Here is a 20,406-nt window from a genome sequence, read left to right as displayed (position 1 = left end):
AGGGTCTCATTTGTTAGCTCCTCAAGGAAGTTATCTTGTTTGTTGGCTCCCCAAGGAAGTTATCTTGTTTGTTCAACCCTCAAGGAAGTTGTATTGTTTGTGCACACCTCCGGATGGCGTCTTGTTTGCTCGTCCATCAAATGAGTCAACTTGTTTATTCGTCCCTCAAGGGCATCATCTACTTTGTTCATCCCTTAAAGGCATTGTCTTGTTTGCTGGCACCTCAAAGATGTCATCATGTTTGTTCATCCCTCAGGAACATCATCTTGTTTGTTCACCCATCAAGGGCATCGTTGTTTGTTCATCCCTCGAGGGCGTCATCTCGTTTGTTCATCCCTGTGCGTCGTCTTGTTTGTTCATCCAAGGGCGTCTTCTTGTTTGCGGGCCCATCAAGGGCGTCGTCTTGTTTGCCGGCCCATCAAGGGCGTCGTCGTCTTGTTTGCCGGCCCATCAAGGGCGTCGTCGTCTTGTTTGCCGGCCCATCAAGGGCGTCGTCGTCTTGTTTGCCGGCCCATCAAGGGCGTCGTCGTCTTGTTTGCCGGCCCATCAAGGGCGTCGTCGTCTTGTTTGCCGGCCCATCAAGGGCGTCGTCGTCTTGTTTGCCGGCCCATCAAGGGCGTCGTCGTCTTGTTTGCCGGCCCATCAAGGGCGTCGTCGTCTTGTTTGCCGGCCCATCAAGGGCGTCTTCGTCTTGTTTGCCGGCCCATCAAGGGCGTCGTCGTCTTGTTTGCCGGCCCATCAAGGGCGTCGTCGTCTTGTTTGCCGGCCCATCAAGGGCGTCGTCGTCTTGTTTGCCGGCCCATCAAGGGCGTCGTCGTCTTGTTTGCCGGCCCATCAAGGGCGTCGTCGTCTTGTTTGCGGGCCCATCAAGGGCGTCGTCGTCTTGTTCCGGCGCATCAAGGGCGTCGTCTTGTTTGCCCGCCCATCAAGGGCGTCGTCATCTTTTTGGTTCGTACCTCAAGGAAAGGGTTTCGTCTTGTTCCCACCACAAGGATGGCGTCTCGTTTGCCCACGTATCAAGGGAGTCACATTTATTTATTAGGTCATGACTAATTTTGATAACTTGGATAGATGGAGTGACCTTGACAAATTTTGATTACTTGGAAAGATAGAGTGACCTTGAAAATTTTGATAACTTGGAGAAATGTATTGTGTAGATCTCCCAGATACTTAAAGGCACTGATTGTGAATTTGCACCAATTAGTTCACTAAATTACCCTTTGAGGATACATTACCTATTATACATATATTCAAATCTTTTCAGAAAGAACGCAGCCGACCACAGCAATGAAACTGAAGTTCGGCAGCGAAAGTAGTCCAGTAAAGACATAAGAGATAAGTAATGTAACAACTTATACAGGTCATGTTGTTGAGAAACAACATTACAGTGTGACCCAGAGTATACCCTTACAGGAACCCCATTACACGGCAACTTTATTGTGATATTAAAAGTTCATTTGATGAGAGTACATAATTTTTTTTTTTTCATGGATAAGAACAGCTATTATATACAGTAATATAAAATTATTTGTTTCACTAGTTGATGAAAAATAGTGGGGGTACATATTTTATTTACTAAAGGGCTGCTGTGATTGAAATACTAGAAAATGATTTGAAGTAAAGGAAAAATAAAGGGTACTTTTATTTATTCTTTTTCAATAAAAAAGTATCATTTATATACTCATGCCATAAAGTTTGAACTTTGCTTACTGAAAGAGTAGAAATTATAGGTCATTCATTATAAAAACTTCTTTTATTCTATGACTGTGTGATACCTACTTTAACCAAATGTCCTAAATTTCTTATGTTACTGGATCTAAATTTTGTATTAATTAAAATAAAGTATATATGATTATATTAGTACAGTGGTACCCCAGAGATCTAACATAACTACTCCCAAACCCATGTTCCAACATTAAAGGAACTTTTCCCATAAGAATAAATGGAAATTGCATTAACTGCTATTGTTTGGCCAATTGTACACAAAAGTTTAAACATTGAAATTATAGTGCAGTAGATAAAAGCATATCAAAACCCAGAAAAATATATAATAGGATAAATGATTAATTTTGGAATAAAGAAACTTGGAACTTCCCCTTTCCAGTAGAATGGTAACAGTGAGGTGGTGGTGTGTTAGTGTTGCCGAGAACTGAAGTCCCTCTCCATAAGAACATTAAAGGCTAACCACCCTTCTGGGGTTCTTTTCTTTGCCTCCTTTTTTGATGCCTATTAGATTCACTTTAGGATATTTTTCTCACTAGAAATTGATCTAGTGAGGAGTTTCTGGCTACTGTTTTGTTTGGATGATGTTTTCTTTAAAAATTGTACCTGCCCAATTTCCCATCACTTCCTTTATCACTGAATTAGGGGGCAGGATCTCCTCCTCTTCCTTTGAAGGCATGTCCTCTTTTCCAATTGTCTTTGGATGAATACAAAAACAAATTGAATTAGTGAAAAAATAATTATTGATGAAACAATGTTTTGCAGGGGCCTTTAACTGGGTGAGACCAACACTTACTTAAAGAGTGGCTTGGTTGCCTTTTTTCATTCACTATAATTATTATGCAGTTTCCAACCTCTAAATCTTTGTTTGATCTCTGGGGAAAAGATTTTTTGTAAATTGTATGATCACCAAATTATCAGCGTACTGGGGACGTTTGATCTCATAGGTATTACTGTATTTGTATATGATGGTTTCTAGTATTGTATATTACTGGTTATTTGATAGATGGTTAATGTCACAATTAAGTTTTCTTATAAAACTCGTAGAGATCCCAATGTATAACTTTAGAAGTGCTTGTACATAGTTACCACAAACTTTCCTGTTGTTATGTGGAAGTTTCATATTTTTTGTCAGTTTTTATTTTTCATGAACATATTGTTCAGGGTATAGTTACATTTAAACCCAAAGTTTGTGATAATTTTTAGCATTTCAGATTTTGAATTTTAAAACAAAGGTAAAAAAAAAATACAGGTTAAACATTTCCCTACTTGATCATTATTCTTATGTAAACAAAAGAATGTGATATAAGAATTATAATAAAATTGTATATTTAGTTAACTATTTTTCACATGAGTTATTAGTTTGATATTTCACTTTGATCATACAAAATGGTAATGCCATTGCTTTATATGACGAGAGCATACCTTCAGAATTTTAGTTTGTACTGTAAAGAGTACCTTTTTTTTTATTGAATGTTGGACAATGTGATAGTGCTTCTTTCAAGAAGTAAATGTGATTTTTTCATGTGCCTATGTTTTTCTACATTAAATTTCAAAAGATTTTCCTCATTGCTTGACTCATAGACAAGCATCTATTCTCATGTAATAACAGTGAATTTCTCAATATGTGTAAAGTCAGATGTATCTTTTATTATAATCATAAAATTGTATTTAATATTTGAAATACATATCCATACTAAATTGTCGAGATGTTTATCGATTCATCCTCTATTTAAAGAAAATGAAACTTCACCTGCTGAACATTTCGTACAAATTTTGATCCAAATTGAACAAAAATATATATATTTATTCCTACGCTGATACAAACTTCCGATTCATTTAAATGGGTTACGTCACTGGGCAGTGTTAAGTGTGGTTGCCAGTAGGCTTCAATTCTATCCTGGTCACTGTTACGATACGAGGTCTTCCCTCTTCTCTCTACGATCATGACTTACATAATTCACACGTATTACCCTTCTAGTGCCTATTGCATTGTCTTTTCTTTATTATTGTCACCAAGTGTGCTCATCATTATCTGTGCTATGCATGTGCTAAACAATGGCTAATGCCATGGCAAAAAATGTTCTATGGAATCTCCAGATGAATATTTAGTTCTCGATACAAGAAAAAAAGATGAGAAAGATCTTTATCTTTCTCCTTTCTCGTCTCCTTCCATTGATGGCAAAATGTGTAAGCTCGTTCCTGCATTGAAAGATATCCCCCACCCTGCTCCTTCATGTCTTGAGCCTTCTGAGGCTCCAGTTATGGAGGACTATGGCTGTAATGATAATTCGATTATTGATGATCACAATTTTTATATGTATTATCACCTAATACTGATCATGTGCCTAGTGATACCTAAGTCAGTGCTTGTGACAGATCCCATGGCTATGGACGCTGCACTCCCCGAGTCGGATCTAGTTCCAGTATCATTAGTCCCTGATTATTCAGAAATGCATAATCTCATTCGCCTCCCACTAATCGAATTTATTGCTGACCTCAGTATGGCTAATTTTATCTGAGAAGGCTTTTCACTTTTGGAGGGATCTTCCATCAAGGTGTCGGAAGTCCATCCCTGCTCCCGTAAGCAGAACCCTCGAGTCGGAGGCAGCCCTGTTATTATTATTATTATTATTATTATTATTATTATTATTATTTTTACTAGCTAAGCTACAACCATATTTGGAAAAGCAGAATGCTATAAGCCCAGGGGCTCCAACAAGGAAAAATTGCCCAGTGAGGAAAGGAAATAAATAAACGATGAGAAAATAATGAACAAATAAAATATTTTAAAAACAGTACAGTTACATCATCAAAACATTTACAGTATTTCATATGCATTCAATTAAATAAAAAGCATTATGTCAGTCTGTTCTCCATAAAAACATTTGCTGCAAGTTTGAACTTTTGAAGTTCTACCGATATAACTACCAGATTAGGAAGATCATTCCACAGCTGGAATAAAACTTCTAGGATACTGTGTAGTATTAAGCATCATGATGGAGAAGACCTTACAATTAGAATTAACTGCATGCCTAGTTTTACGAAGAGGATGGAACTGTCCGGGAAGATCTGAATGTAAATGATAATCAGAATTATGAAAAATCTTATGCCCCATGCATAACAAACTAATTGAACGATGGTGCCAGAGATTAACATCTAGATCAGGAATAACAAATTTAATAGTCAGCAAGTTTTTCTCCAACAAATTAATATTAAAGTCAGCAGCTCAAGACCAGACAGAAGAAAAATACTCAAAACAAGGTAGAATGAAAGAATTATAACACTATCACCGAAAATCTTACAAGAATTTCTCTAAGCCAATTTTTTGTGCAACTGAAGAAGACATTGACCTAATGTGTTTCTCAAAGGTAAATTTTCTGTTGAGAATCACACCTAAAATCTTAATAAAAGTCAAGAGTTAAATAAACATTATCAATGCTGAGATCTGGATGTTGAGGAGCCACTGTCCTTGACCTACTTAGAATCTGAGTTTTGTTAGGATTCAACTTCATACCCCATAATTTGCACCATGCACTGATTTTAGCCAGAGGTTTATTAAGGGATTCAGCAATGCCAGATCTACATTCAGGAAATGAAATTGATGCAAAGAGATTAGCATCATCTGCATATGCAACAATCTTATTTTCTAGGCCAAACCACATGTCATGCGTATATAGTATGAAAAGTAATGGGCCAAGAACACTACCCTGAGGAACACCAGATATTACATTCCTATACTCACTATGGTGCCCATCAACAACAACTCTTTGTGATCTATTTCTTAAAAATTCAATAACAATGGTAAGAAATGACCCACCAAATCCCAACTGTTTGAGTTTAAAAACAAGGGCCTAATGATTAAAACTCAAAGGCAGCATTAAAATCAAGGCCAATCATACGAACTTCCAGACCACAATCAAGGGATTTCTGTACAGCATTGGAGATTTTAAGAATTTCTGTACAGCATTGAAGATTGTAAGAAGAGCATCACATGATCCAAGGCCTTTACGAAAACTAAATTGCAAACTAGGAAACAGATGATTACCTTCAGCAAACCTATTGAGACATTCAAAAACTCTAGATAATATGGGAGTTATGGAAATTGGGCAGTAATCAGTTGAACTTGAGCTACCACAAATGCATTTGCATAGTGTAGTAACAATATCCATTCTCCAAAAAGTGCTAAAAGCTCTTCTTGCTAACTTGTGCAAAATAACATAACTTTGAAGCTAAGAAATCTCTAATCTTTATACAAAAACCAAGGAAAAATACCATTTGGGTCTACACCTCCATAAGCATCAAGGTCCATCAACAGAGCTTTAATTTCACGCATTCGAAAAGCTAAACTAGTTAGTTTAGATTCAGGAAAACAGGAATGAGGAAGTTAGAGTTTCTCATCACTCTGCTTACTGTCAAACACATGAGCCAAAAGGGTTGCCTTTTCCTTTGGACAGTGAGTGACAGAGCGATCTATTTTAAGTAAAGGAGGAACTGTTGTATCTACACCAAAGAGTGCAGATTTAAGGGTGTTCCTCCACTTAGGTTTCTGGGTTTTACCAGAAAAGGTTTCTTTTATGGTTAAATTGTATTCCTTTTCAGTTGAAGCACCAAAGCTCTAAGCTGAGTATAGTTATTCCAGGTCAAATCTGATCTGTTACCCTTCCAAAGATGATAGGCCTCCTGCTTCTCCAAATAAGCACGTCTACAATCATCAATGAACCATGGTTTTTCTTTCAATCGGTAACTTAGCACACGAAAAGGGATACGCCTATCAATTATGTTGACTAAATTCTCATTCAAAGGGACAACAAGATCAACACTATTATACAATTATTGACCAATGCAAGCCCAAAATATCATGCAAAATCCCATTCCAATCTCCTTGAGATTTCATATAAATCTTACAGGAGTATGATACATCAGGAACAGGCTGCTCAGTATTCACTACTAAAGAAATCAATGCATGATCAGATGTCCGAACTGGAGAGCCAACCTTACTTGTTATAACCCCTTGGGAGTCGGTGTATACGAGGTCCAAGCAGTTACCAGACCTGTTAGTAACTACACTAATGATTTGCTCACAGCCTGATTCAGAGGCAAAGTCTAAATCTCTTAAGCCATGGCCATCTGCAGGAGAAACAGAATTTAACCACTCCCTATGGTGAGCATTGAAAACACCAAACAAAAACAAAAGAGGTCTTTCTGTCATCTTCTTGTATCTTGGCCATAATGATAAGAAGACAATTGAAGATAGAATCATCCGTGTCTGGATTCCGGTAGATGGAACACAAATAAAAGTTGTCATGCCTGTCACAAACTTTTATTACCCGAATCTCATGAGATCCACATTCATAGCAGGACTTTTGAGAAGCAGGGTACTCAGTCCTAATATACACCACAATTCCCCTGGCCCTAGGAATGGCATCGCGTTTCAAAATAATTGGCTTCTTAAAACCAGTTATAAGGAGCTCAGATGATTGCCTCATGTTAGAAAGTAAAGTTTCAGCGCACAAAAGAACATCATACTGTTAGGAAAGGGGGTGTGGTGGGAACGGTTGAATGTGTGTGTGTGTACGTGTGTAAATATTTAGCCGTAATTTTTGACGAGTTGCATATACTATTATATAGAAACAATGACACCAGAAAAATTTTAAAAAAGATTCTATAATGATTAATTTACACAATTTAAGCAATTCATACAACTAGAAGTTGAAATTATAAGGATGTTAATTCTAACAGTCAGGTCTTCTCCATCATGAGGCTCAATACTACATAGTATTCTATAAGCTTTATTCCAGCTGTGATCAAGTTGTGGAATGATCTACCTAATCGGGAAGCTGAATCAGTAGAACTTCAAAAGTTCAAACTTTTAGCAAATGTTTTTTACGTTAAACAGGCTAACAAAGTCTTTTTATAGTTTATATATGACATATCTGTTTTGATGTTTACTGTTTTTTAAAATATTTTATTGTTAATTTTTTCTCATATTGTTTATTTCCTTATTTTCTCTCCTCACTGGGCTATTTTACCCTGTTGGAGCCCTTGTGCGTATAGCATCATGCTTTTCCAATTAGAGTTGTAGCTTGGCTAATAATAATAATAATAATAATAATAATAATCCCATGCTTTTCCAACTAGAGTTGTAGCTTGGCTAATAATAATAATAATAATAATAATAATAATAATAATAATAATAATAATAATAATGTCGAAAATATGAAAGTATAGGCTACATAACTATGAACATCGCCCAGAACTAACTATGAACATCGCCCAGAACTCTAGGACCTATATATGTAAAATTGTATAATGTAGTAACACCACCTACTTTCAAATTACATCATTTGCATTACTCATAGAAATAAAATTTTTCATAAATATATATATATATATATATATATATATATATAATCTTTCATATTTGCAACTCAAACATTCAATCTTCATCTATGTTAATCTCTGGACGAGAATAATTATCAAAGACAACCAGATGTTGTAGTCATTGGTTCTACATTATCCGCCTGTAGCGTATTTGATTTCGATTATATACAGTAATTTTAAATGTACAGTACATTACTAATGTATAGGCCTAGTATGAATTACAAATGTGGATTCTTTCCTTCTGAGAGAGAGAGAGAGAGAGAGAGAGAGAGAGAGAGAGAGAGGGGTATAGTAGGGTAAGGCAATTTTGGACAGAGGCAATTTTGGACAAGTAAGGCAAATATTGGACAGATACAATATCTCTAAAACTATTTACAATTTTCGAAAACTATAATGCTATTAGAAATTGCCCAACCTTCTACTTTATAAATATTAGTATGTCTGGTTTTTAAAAAGTATTAAGCACCCCTGCATAAATTGTTGAATATGGGTGTCCAATAATTGTCTCACCTTCATTTTAATGTTTATCAGAAATAATACATGAAATTATTTTTTCTAAAAATAAATTCGTGGATGATGCTAAAGGAAGATTTAAAATAAGAAATGAATGAAAAAAAATATGGAATATTTAGTGTCCAATTTTGCCTCGTCTTGAAAAATGGTAAGGCAATTTTGGACACAATTAAAAAAAAAAACATCCAATTCATAATGTTAAGTTATTAAGCAATAGATTTTGTCAACTCTCTCTCTCTCTCTCTCTCTCTCTCTCTCTCTCTCTCTCCATATATATATATATATATATATACATTCTTAGTAATTTTAACTAGAAATATAGATAAATGATAGTTCTTTGAAAATATTTTCTATCATTTATTTCAATAGAAAATCATATTGATTTATAAGAAAATAAAAAAAGAAAAAGTTTTCTTTTCATAGAAATCGATAATCAAACCTATTACTAATAAGACAATAGGGAAAAGTACAAAATTGGAAATAAAGGTGAACAATTCAATATATACTATAGCCATGTACGTGACAATTTAAATGCTTGAATATATGACGGGTCTATTTAATTCAACCGAATGCTTAAAAAATAGCTTCAGTTCTTTTAAATATGGCACTAAACATTCTCTTTGAGGCATGGGCTCCATAAATAAAGGACCATTAATTCCATCTGTAATTTGAAAAAGGTATGTATCCGTTTGGTGCTCTGGATACTCCTCCACTCCTAATGCCCGGCAGTTGATCTTACTGAAATTAGTATGGACCGGCAGGGGTCACTTGCCTTATTTAGATAGGCGCTGCGCATCACTATGAAACTGGCTATTCTTTGATGAATTTAGCCAATGAATCCTCTATGGATTTAGTCAGTCTATGGAAAGCGAAAATGAAAGAATTGCCCCCAGTCCCGGCCGTAGTGGGTTGCTAAGAAACTCCCGGTTTGTAAATACTGAAGAAAAATTGAAAATTGGTAATTGAAATGTTAGAACCATGAATCAAACTGGGAAGTTACAGCTAGTAGAGAATGAATTTATGAAATATAGTTTCGATATCTTGGCCCTAAGGAACAGATGGAGTTAGAAGAGAAGGGGTAGGAATAATGATGGTGACACCAAGAGCAGAAAAGGCATTAACCAAATGGAGAGCTGTAGGTAGCAGATTGTTACTTACAAAAATTAAATCAAAGCAGTGAAATATGAGTATTATAGTTTGCTATGCGCCAACAAATGATTCCCCTGAAGAAAGGAAAGATGAATACTGTGAAGAACTACAGAGTATAAAAGGTGAGAACCTAGAGAGAGATGAAAATTGTGATTAATGACTTCAATGCTAAAGTTGGAAGAAATAATCAAGGGATAGAAAATGTGATGGGTGTTGAGGTTCTTGGCGAAGTTGCAAATGAAAATGGGGCACATTCTATAAGTTATTGTTCAACAAACAATCTAGTTACTGGAGGTACTCTTTTCCAGCACAAGGAGATCCACAAATATATAAGGACTTCACCATGTGGCAATTACAAATATCAAATAGATCACATAGCCATTGATAAAGAGAGAAGGAGGACTCTGGGAAATGTAACAAGCTATAGAGGTGCAGTTATTATTATTATTATTATTATTATTACTATCCAAGCTACAACCCTAGTTGGAAAAGCAAGATGCTATAAGCCCAGGGGCTCCAACAGGGAAAAATAGCCCAGTGAGGAAAGGAAATAAGGAAATAAATAAATGAAGAGAACAAATTAACAATAAATCATTCTAAAATAAGAAACAACGTCAAAACAGACATGTCATATAATAAACTATCAACAACATCAAAAACAAATATGTCATAAATAAACTATAAAAAGACTATGTCCGCCTGGTCAACAAAAAAGCATTTGCTCCAACTTTGAACTTTTGAAGTTCTACTGATTCAACCACCCGATTAGGAAGATCATTCCACAACTTGGTCACAGCTGGAATAAAACTTCTAGAGTACTGCGTAGTATTGAGCCTCGTGATGGAGAAGGCCTGGCTATTAGAATTAACTGCCTGCCTAGTATTACGAACAGGATATAATTGTCCAGGGAGATCTGAATGTAAAGGATGGTCAGAGTTGTGAAAAATCTTATGCAACATACATAATGAACTAATTGAACGACGGTGCCAGAGATTAATATCTAGATTAGGAATAAGAAATTTAATAGACCGTAAGTTTCTGTCCAACAAATTAAGATGAGAATCAGCAGCTGAAGACCAGACAGGAGAACAATACTCAAAACAAGGTAAAATGAAAGAATTAAAACACTTCTTCAGAATAGATTGATCACCGAAAATCTTGAAAGACTTTCTCAATAAGCCTATTTTTTGTGAAATTGAAGAAGACACAGACCTTATATGTTTCTCAAAAGTAAATTTACTGTCGAGAATCACACCTAAAATTTTGAAAGAGTCATACATATTTAAAGAAACATTATCAATACTGAGATCCGGATGTTGAGGAGCCACCGTCCTTGATCTACTTACAATCATACTTTGAGTTTTGTTAGGATTCAACTTCATACCCCATAATTTGCACCATGCACTAATTCTAGCTAAATCTCTATTAAGGGATTCACCAACCCTAGATCTACATTCAGGGGATGGAATTGATGCAAAGAGAGTAGCATCATCTGCATATGCAACAAGCTTGTTTTCTAGGCCAAACCACATGTCATGTGTATATAGTATGAAAAGTAATAGGCCAAGAACACTACCCTGTGGAACACCGGATATCACATTCCTATAATCACTATGATGCCCATCAACAACAACTCTTTGAGATCTATTACTTAAAAAATCAATAATAATGCTAAGAAACGACCCACCCACTCCCAACTGTTTCAGTTTGAAAACAAGGGCCTCATGATTAACACGGTCAAAGGCAGCACTAAAATCAAGGCCAATCATACGAACTTCCCGACCACAATCAAGGGATTTCTGTACAGCATTGGAGATTGTAAGAAGGGCATCACATGCTCCAAGGCCTTTACGAAAACCAAATTGCAAACTAGGGAAGAGATGATTACCTTCAGCAAACCTATTAAGACGTTTTGCCAGAAGACGTTCAAAAACTTTAGATAATATGGGAGTTATGGAAATTGGGCGGTAATCAGTGGGACTTGAGCTACCACAAACACATATACATAGAGGAGTAACATTACCAATTCTCCAACTAGTGCTAAAAGCTCCTCTTCTTGCTAACTTGCGCAAAATAACAGATAACTTTGGAGCTAAGAAATCTGCTGTCTTTATAAAAAACAAAGGAAAAATACCATTTGGGTCTACACCTCCATAAGCATCAAGGTCCATCAACAGAGCTTTAATCTCACGAGATCGAAAAGCTAAACTAGTTAGTGTAGCCTCAGGAAAACAGGAATGAGGAAGTTCAAGTTTTTCATTACTCTGTTTATTGGTAGTGATCACCAGCTCCCCATTGCCACACAAATATTAAAACTGAAATCTCGGAGACTGGCGAACTAAGCAAAGGAGATCTTGAAAAACTATAAAAGACAGAAGAGAATAGAGAAGGAAAGCTTTTATATGAAGAAGTATGAAAAATAGCCTTTAATTATAAAAGTCACCTAAAAACTGAGGTCAAATAGCCTCTACTATTAGCGGTTAGTCGCCTTAAAACAGAGGTCTTAAAGAGCCTCTAGTGCTAGAAATAAAGCACCCAAAAATAAAGGTCAAAGAGTTTTTAATGTTAGAGGTAAGGGGATTAAAATAAAGGTCAAAGAAACTCTAATCCTAGAGTATAGCACCTCAAAATAGAAGTCAAAGAACCTCTACTGCTAAAAGTAAGGAGCCTCAAAAGAGGTCAAAGAGCCTCTAATGGTAAAAGTATGGAGCCTCAAAATAGAGGTCAAAGAACGTCTAATACTAAAAGTAAAGAGCCTCAAGACAGAGGTCAAAGACCCTCTAATGCTAAACGTAAGAAGGCTCAAGATAGAGGTCAAAGACCCTCTAATGCTCAAAGGAAGGAGCCTCAAAATAGAGGTCAAAGACCCTCCAACGCTTAAAGTAAGGAGCCTCAAAAGAGAAGTCAAAGACCCTCTAATGCTAAAAATAAGGAGCCTCTAAATAGAGGTCAAAGAACCTCTAACGCTAAACATAAGAAGCCTCAAAATAGAGGTCAAAGACCCTCTAATGCTCAAAGGAAGGAGCCTCAAAATAGAGGTCAAAGAGCCTCTAATGCTCAAAGGAAGGAGCCTCAAAATAAGAGGTCAAATACCCTCCAATGCTAAAAATAAGGAGCCTCTAAATAGAGGTCAAAGACCCTCTAATGCTAAACGTAAGAAGGCTCAAAATAGAGGTCAAAGACCCTCTAATGCTCAAAGGAAGGAGCCTCAAAATAGAGGTCAAAGAACCTCTAATGCTAAAAGTAAGGAGCCTCAAAAGAGAAGTCAAAGACCCTCTAATGCTAAAAGTAAGGAGCCTCAAAATAGAGGTCAAAGACCCTCTAATGCTAAACATAAGAAGCCTCAAAATAGAGGTCAAAGACCCTCTCATGCTAAAAGTAAGGAGCCTCAAAATAGAGGTCAAAGAGCCTCTAATGCTCAAAGGAAGGAGTCTCAAAATAGAGGTCAAAGACCCTCCAATGCTAAAAGTAAGGAGCCTCAAAAGAGAAGTCAAAGACCCTCTAATGCTAAAAATAAGGAGCCTCTAAATAGAGGTCAAAGACCCTCTAATGCTAAAAGTAAGGAGCCTCAAAATAGAGGTCAAAGACCCTCTAATGCTCAAAGGAAGGAGCCTCAAAATAGAGGTCAAAGACCCTCCAATGCTAAAAGTAAGGAGCCTCTAAATAGAGGTCAAAGACCCTCTAATGCTAAAAGTAAGGAGCCTCAAAATAGAGGTCAAAGACCCTCTAATGCTCTAAGGAAGGAGCCTCAAAATAGAGGTCAAAGACCCTCCAATGCTAAAAGCAAGGAGCATCAAAAGAGAGGTCAAAGACCCTCTAATGCTAAAAATAAGGAGCCTCTAAATAGAGGTCAAAGAACCTCTAATACTAAACATTAAGCCTCAAAATAGAGGTCAAAGACCCTCAAATGCTAAAGGTAAGGAGCCTCAAAATAGAGGTCAAAGAGTCTCTAATGCTCAAAGTAAGGAGCCTCAAAATAAGAGGTCAAAGACCCTCTAATACTGAAAGTGAGGAGCCTCAAAATAGAGGTCAAAAAGCCTCTAATGCTCAAGGGAAGGAGCCTCAAAATAGAGCTAAAACAGCCTCTAATGCTAAAAGTACGGAGCCTCAAAATAGAGGTCAAAGAGACTTTAATACTAAAAGAGAGCACTCTCAAAATAGAGGTCAAAGAGCCTTTAATGCTCAAAGTAAGAAGCCTCGAAATAGAAGTCAAAGACCCTCTAATGCTATACTAAGGAGCCTCAAGATAGAGGTCAAAGACCCTTTAACGCTAAATGTAAGGAGCTTCAAAATAGAGATCAAAGACCCTCTAATGCTAAAAGTAAGGAGCCTAAAAATAGAGGCCAAAGACCCTCTAATGCTAAAAGTATGGCGGCTCAAAATAGAGGTCAAAGACCCTCTAATGCTAAACGTTAGGAGACTCAAAATAGAGGTAAAAAACCCTCTAATGCTAAACGTTAGGAGCCTCAAAATAGAGGTGAAAGACCCTCTAATGCTAAAAGTAAGGAGCATAAAAATAGAGGTTAAAGATCCTCTAATGCTAAACGTTAAGAGCCTTAAAATAGAGGTCAAAGACCCACTAATGCTAAAAGTAAGGAGCCTCAAAATAGAGGTCAAAGACCCTCTAATGCTAAACGTTAGGACCCTCAAAATAGAGGTCAAAGACCCTCTAATGCTAAACGTTAGGACCCTCAAAATAGAGGTCAAAGACCCTCTAATGCTAAAAGTAAGGAGCCTCAAAATAAAGGTCAAAGACCCTCCAATGCTAAACGTTAGGAGCCTCAAAATAGAGGTCAAAGACCCTCTAATGCTAAAAGTAAGGAGCCTCAAAATAAAGGTCAAAGACCCTCTAATGCTAAACGTTAAGAGCCTCAAAATAGAGGTCAAAGAGTCTCTAATTCTCAAAGTAAGGAGACTCAAAATAGAGGTCGAAGAGACTCTAATGCTGAAAGTGAGCAGTCTCAAAATAGAGGTCAAACAGCCTCTAATGCTAAAGGTAATGAGCCTCAAAATAGAGGTCAAAGACCCTCTAATGCTAAAAGTAAGGAGCCTCAAAATAGAGGTCAAAGACCCTCTAATGCTAAAAGTAAGGAGCCTCAAAATAGAGGTCAAAGAGCCTCTAATGCTAAAAGGAAGGAGCCTCAAAATAGAGGTCAAAGACCCTCTAATGCTCAAAGGAAGGAGTCTCAAAATAGAGGTCAAAGAGCCTCTAATGCTAAAAGTAAGGAGCCTCAAAATAGAGGTCCAGCTTTGCTCCTCCTTGATGTATCTATCATGCTGTTCACTCTAATGTTGCTCCATTTAACACCATATCAAAAAGGCAACATGACAGTTATCAACATGGAAATTAGCAGGAACAGTGAAAATATATTCTATTTCAATTCCTGAAACTTTCATTTCGATATGTGAATTATTATAAGAACAATGTATATAGTAGAGTTTCTTTTTAGATATTTCTAGCATTTGGGTTGACCTCCCTCCCAAGGATGTTTCCATGTTTTGGTCAATCTTTTTGAAGGTTTCACCCCTTGAATGTCAACAGCTTTAAGAGTGTCCCCAGTAGTATTAAGTAACTTTTTGAAAATCATACCATAACCATCGAGCTAGAAAGAAACCTTTTTTTTTTTCATGTAACTCCTAGGGTGTCACTCACTTTTAGGGTGTCACCTTGGGCAGACACCCCTTTTACTGCACCCCTTATGTCTTATTTTGAATTTTTATGATTACATATATGCATATTTATACATAAAAGTATATTTGTGTGCTCGAATACAAAGTCTGATTTACATATTCATATAGTAAGGCAAAATTGGACAGTTTTCAAAACCATGGTCAGGCAAAATTGGACAGGCAAACTTCTCACTTTTTTTTTGGCGAGGCAAAATTGGACAATCTTGGATTACGGACACACAAATTTATGTAAGTCTATAATTTTTTTCTAGCATATTTATATTGAAAGGGACCACAAATTGTCATAATTTGCCCAACTGAGAGTTGGCGCTTAACGAAGATACAGACGTGTCCAAAATTGCCCCACTGTCCAAAATTGCCTCGCCTCTGAGATATTTTTTTTTTATTACTGTAATACGAGAATTTCTAATTCTTTCATGATTATGAAACAAGCCACTTTTATAGATGAGACCTCCCTCTTTTGAAAACATGTTTGGTAATTCGTCATAAATTATTAATATAGATTTTGTACAAGTTTACTAAAAAGGTGTCCAAAATTGCCTCACCCTACTATATCTGCTTGTAAGTATATCGATTCGATTATCTACAGTAATCTTCGATGTACAGTGTATTACTAATGTGTATTACTAATGTATAGGCCTAGTATGAATTACAGATGGGGATGCTTTCCTTCTAAGAGAGAGAGAGAGAGAGAGAGAGAGAGAGAGAGAGAGAGAGAGAGAGAGAGAGAGAGAGAGAGAGAGAGAGAGAGAGCTGCATCACTCTTACGAAAAACGCCACCATAAATGGTTGAGGACGCCCGCTTAGCCTCGCCTCCCTGAGAAATCAGAAATTCATTAGAGGAATCATAAACCTTAACGATTCTCTAATGGCAGAGAGAGAGAGAGAGAGAGAGAGAGAGAGAGAGAGAGAGAGAGAGAGAGAGAGAGAGAGAGAGAGATAATAGGTTAGTTTAAGGAAGGGAACCTCACGACAGAGAAGACGAACAAAAAGTGTTGGATTGATGTGTGCAGTCAGAAAACAGTGGTCTTCAAACCCCAAAAACAAGAGAGAGAGAGAGAGGAGAGAGAGAGAGAGAGAGAGAGAGAGAGAGAGAGAGAGAGAGAGAGAGAGAGAGAATTATTCAAGTTCACAAAATTTATATTCGAAAGAATATTAACCTTCAGTTTCTAAACCACTAAACGTAAGTTAGGTCTAAAGGCTGAAACAATTGTGTATAGGCCTATACACAGTGAATATATATAACACACCTTCTGTAATGAAAATGTTTATAAACTTCTCTAGATGGATTCTTGATAAACTTAGACATAGAATCAAAGTAAAAAACTAAATATAATTATTTGCAATGAACCTGGGTCCTGACCTAATCACCTTAGTTCTCTTGCTTGAGGGTACACTCGGGCACACTATTCTATATAATTTCTCTTCCTCTTGTTTTGTTAAATTTTATATAGGAGATATATACTTATTTTAATGTTTTTACCCTTCCTAAAATATTTTATTTTTCCTTTTTTCCTTTCCTCACTAAGCTATTTTCCCTGTTGGAGCCCCTGGGCTTATAGCATCCTGCTATTTCCAAAAAGGGTTGTAGCTTAGCAAGTAATAATAATAATAATAATAATAATAATAATAATAATAATAATAATAATAATAATATATAGTCTATATAGGAGATATTTATTTTAATATTGTTACCCTTCTTAAAATATCTAATTTTTCCTTCTTTCCTTTCCTCACTAGGCTATGTTCCCTGTTGGAGCCCCTGGCCTTATAGCATCCTGCTTTTCCAACTAGGGTTGTAGCTTAGCAAATAATAATAATAATAATAATAATAATAATAATAATAATAATAATAATAATAATAATAATAATAATAATAATAATAACAAACAAAAGGTGGAGTCAAATTGAAAAATAAAATTCATAATAAATAGCAAAGAACTAAACCGTGGAAAAGCTCTCATAATGGACAACCTTGGTGCATAAGAGCTTTTAAGTACATAGCACAACAAGGGAGAGAAGGACCATGACAATAGATAGGTTTTCGACCATCTTTACTAAACAATCTTGACTCTTGTAGAGGGTGACAGAGAAAGGGGTCTGTTAAACACTATGTTCACTCAAATTATAAAATTATTAACATACTTATCTGTTCTCTGTGTGCGTACGTATCGGTGTGGGTGTGTGGGTGTGTGTGTGTGTATCTTTCTGGATACATTAACGTGGTAAAAGATAGCATGTATCAGGGCCACACATACTACGTCGGTTTGCTGTGAGCGATCAGACGAAAGTCTCCCATCATCACCAATCTGCACTGACCAGCGTGGTGATGAAATTGGCCAAACTGCAGACATGCATAGGGACAAGTCTGAGGTCTTCGTCTTGCAGTGGAATAGAAACGGCTGCAGTAGTTGTTCCTGGTGTGTGTGTGTGTGTGTGTGTGTGTGTGTGTGTGTGTGTGTGTGTGTGTGTGTGTGTGTGTGTGTGTGTGTATATATATATATATATATATATATATATATATATATATATATATATATATATATATATATATATATATATATACATAAGTAAAATTGTATGTTCAATTATACATACCAAAAATATGAAGTTTGTCTCACTTCCAAATCGATTGAACTAGTAACTTTAACATTACTCAAGTCAACTAAAAATTAGTTTGCTTCCGGGGTAGAATTTCATCAATCATTCTGCTCAGGGGAAATATAAAAACGACTAAAATGCATTAGACTTAAAAGTAGTCATTGAATCTGATAAAATATCTAGATTGAATTTTTCTTTAGTGGAGCTGCCGGGCGCCAAAGTAAATCTAACTTAGATATTCTCTTGTTACTATTGGACAGAACATCGCATTTCAGCGCAAGATTTAATTGATAACAGAATATCTAACGTTCAACTGGCTGATTTGACCAATGAAGAAATAAATAAATATTGAAAGCAGGTTACCATCAAGTGAAGGCCTTCAAGTAATACTTTCATGTAAAATATTCAGAGATGGTGGAGAAGGATTGGACTGGATTGGTGATAGGAATTTAGCAGACCTAGAGTATGCTGATGATGCTGTACTTGTTAGCAGAACACCACACGATCTGCAATGCTTGCTTATCAGAATGAATGAAATATCACACGAGGTTGGGCTGCAGATAAATAGAAGAAAGACAGAAACGATGAGAACTGAGTATGCAATGGAAGATGAAATATCATTGGAAGGAGAAAGGATTAATGAAGTAGAATCATTTAGTATTTAGGAACTATGATCTCCAATACAGGGTCTTTAGAATTAGAGTTTAGTGAAAGATTGAAAACGGCAAATTAGACAATGGCTAGGTTAAGTCAAATTTGGAAATCAAATCGCCTGAAATTACATATAAAAATCAGACTATATATCAGTATAGTGAGATCGATGTTACTGTATGGACAAGAGTCATGGTATGGCAACTCCAATAGATTTAGTAAACTTGAGAACAAAACCCTCAGAAGGATACTAGGGGTGAAATGGCAGGACAGGACTAGAAATGAAACTATAAGAGAGATTACTCGAGTGCCATAAGTGGATGAGATCATGATGAGGGGTTGATGGAGATGGTTTAGGCATGTTCTTCGCAATCACCAAGAAAGATTAGGTCACCAAACGTTCAGCTGGGCTCCACAAGGCACTGGAAGAGTTGGAAGACCCAGGTCTACATGGCTGAGTACTATGAAGAGCGAAGTAGATGACGAATGGAAAAGTACTGAATTAAAAGCTGAGGATAGAGGAGACTGGCAAAATCTAACCGAGGCCCTTTGCGTCAACAGGCGTAAGATATGATGATGAGAGCATGGTGATTTTAGGCTGGTCACTAAATTTTGTTCTCTTAAAAATGGTACGAAAATAAGGTACACAAGGTACAACGGCTATTTCTGCCAGCCCAATTTCTGTGTTTTTTCATACAATAGTTTCCCTTTTATATTACTTGCCAAGAACATGAACCTCTTTCAAGATATTTTGAATGTTATACGGCTTAGATAACTCTAAGGCATATTTTTAAAGTATGAAGTAAGACTGATGTTTACAAAACCTTCGTTCCTCACAGTTTGAGAAAAAATTAAACGACGAACAGATCCCTTGTTCAGCCTACGGTATATACTTAGACCCATGTCCTCCCCTAGACCGTGGCCCAGCCATCCATATTTCCAAGGGCCGAACCTCAAGTCAAATGATGGTTCCATTATGAGCCTGAAGGAAAAAGGTGACGAAATGTCCGTTACGAATATGGTTTTGACGACGTTTATTGTTTTATAGATGATTTAAAGGGACAACTTTAGGTATGGTCATCATTGTATGGCCTCCACCGCTGGTCTCATATTGGCCAGAGAGAGAGAGAGAGAGAGAGAGAGAGAGAGAGAGAGAGAGAGAGAGAGAGAGAGAGCACGTCTAGTTTTCGAGAGATATTAAAAAAAACACATTTAGTACAAGGCACCATCATAATGGTGTTCTAGACTAATATGGCACTTATTGTCTCTACTAGAAGTCATCATATTGTTTAGGATCACCAAGGAAAGGATACCCTAATAAAATAAATGTTGTATAGGATGTTTGGACGAAAACAAATGTGTAGTATCATCATAGATGTTTGTAATATGGACTGGTGTGTAAATTAGAGCCATGCTAAAGAAATGGCAAATCTTGTTGAAAATTAATGACTATGTAATTATACATATCACCAACATTGTCATTTAGAAAACAAAATACCTGTACAACTTACTCTCTAATTCTCAAATGCGATATAGACATACAGTACATAGTAAATACACTATAGAAATACGAGAATAATTAATGGCTCTTATGAAACACTAAACATATTCAAACTGAGCGAGTTTCTTAGTTTAAAAGTATATATTTGACACCAGTGGCTAGACTTCGGTTGCCATAATGATTTAATGATTAAC

At 36.4% G+C, this 20,406-nt stretch overlaps 2 protein-coding genes across 2 annotated transcripts in view; one reads left to right on the top strand and one right to left on the bottom strand.

Annotated features, from left to right (window-relative positions):
• Positions 1-3,428, top strand: part of LOC137634763 (basigin-like) — a 47,786-nt gene extending 44,358 nt beyond the window's left edge. The window contains exon 8 of the mRNA XM_068367284.1: positions 1,265-3,428. Within this exon, the coding sequence (XP_068223385.1) occupies positions 1,265-1,316 (52 nt within the window). The 3' untranslated portion in view covers positions 1,317-3,428. The remainder of the gene's footprint in view (positions 1-1,264) is intronic.
• Positions 1-20,406, bottom strand: part of LOC137634742 (uncharacterized) — a 141,740-nt gene that overhangs the window by 100,108 nt on the left and 21,226 nt on the right. The gene's annotated exons all lie outside the window — the stretch shown is intronic.

Source organism: Palaemon carinicauda, chromosome 45, assembly GCF_036898095.1.
Source record: "Palaemon carinicauda isolate YSFRI2023 chromosome 45, ASM3689809v2, whole genome shotgun sequence".
In the NCBI taxonomy this organism is placed as follows: Eukaryota; Metazoa; Arthropoda; class Malacostraca; order Decapoda; family Palaemonidae; genus Palaemon; species Palaemon carinicauda.
Note: the sequence above shows the minus strand (reverse complement) of the source record. Positions and strands in the feature narration are given on the sequence as shown.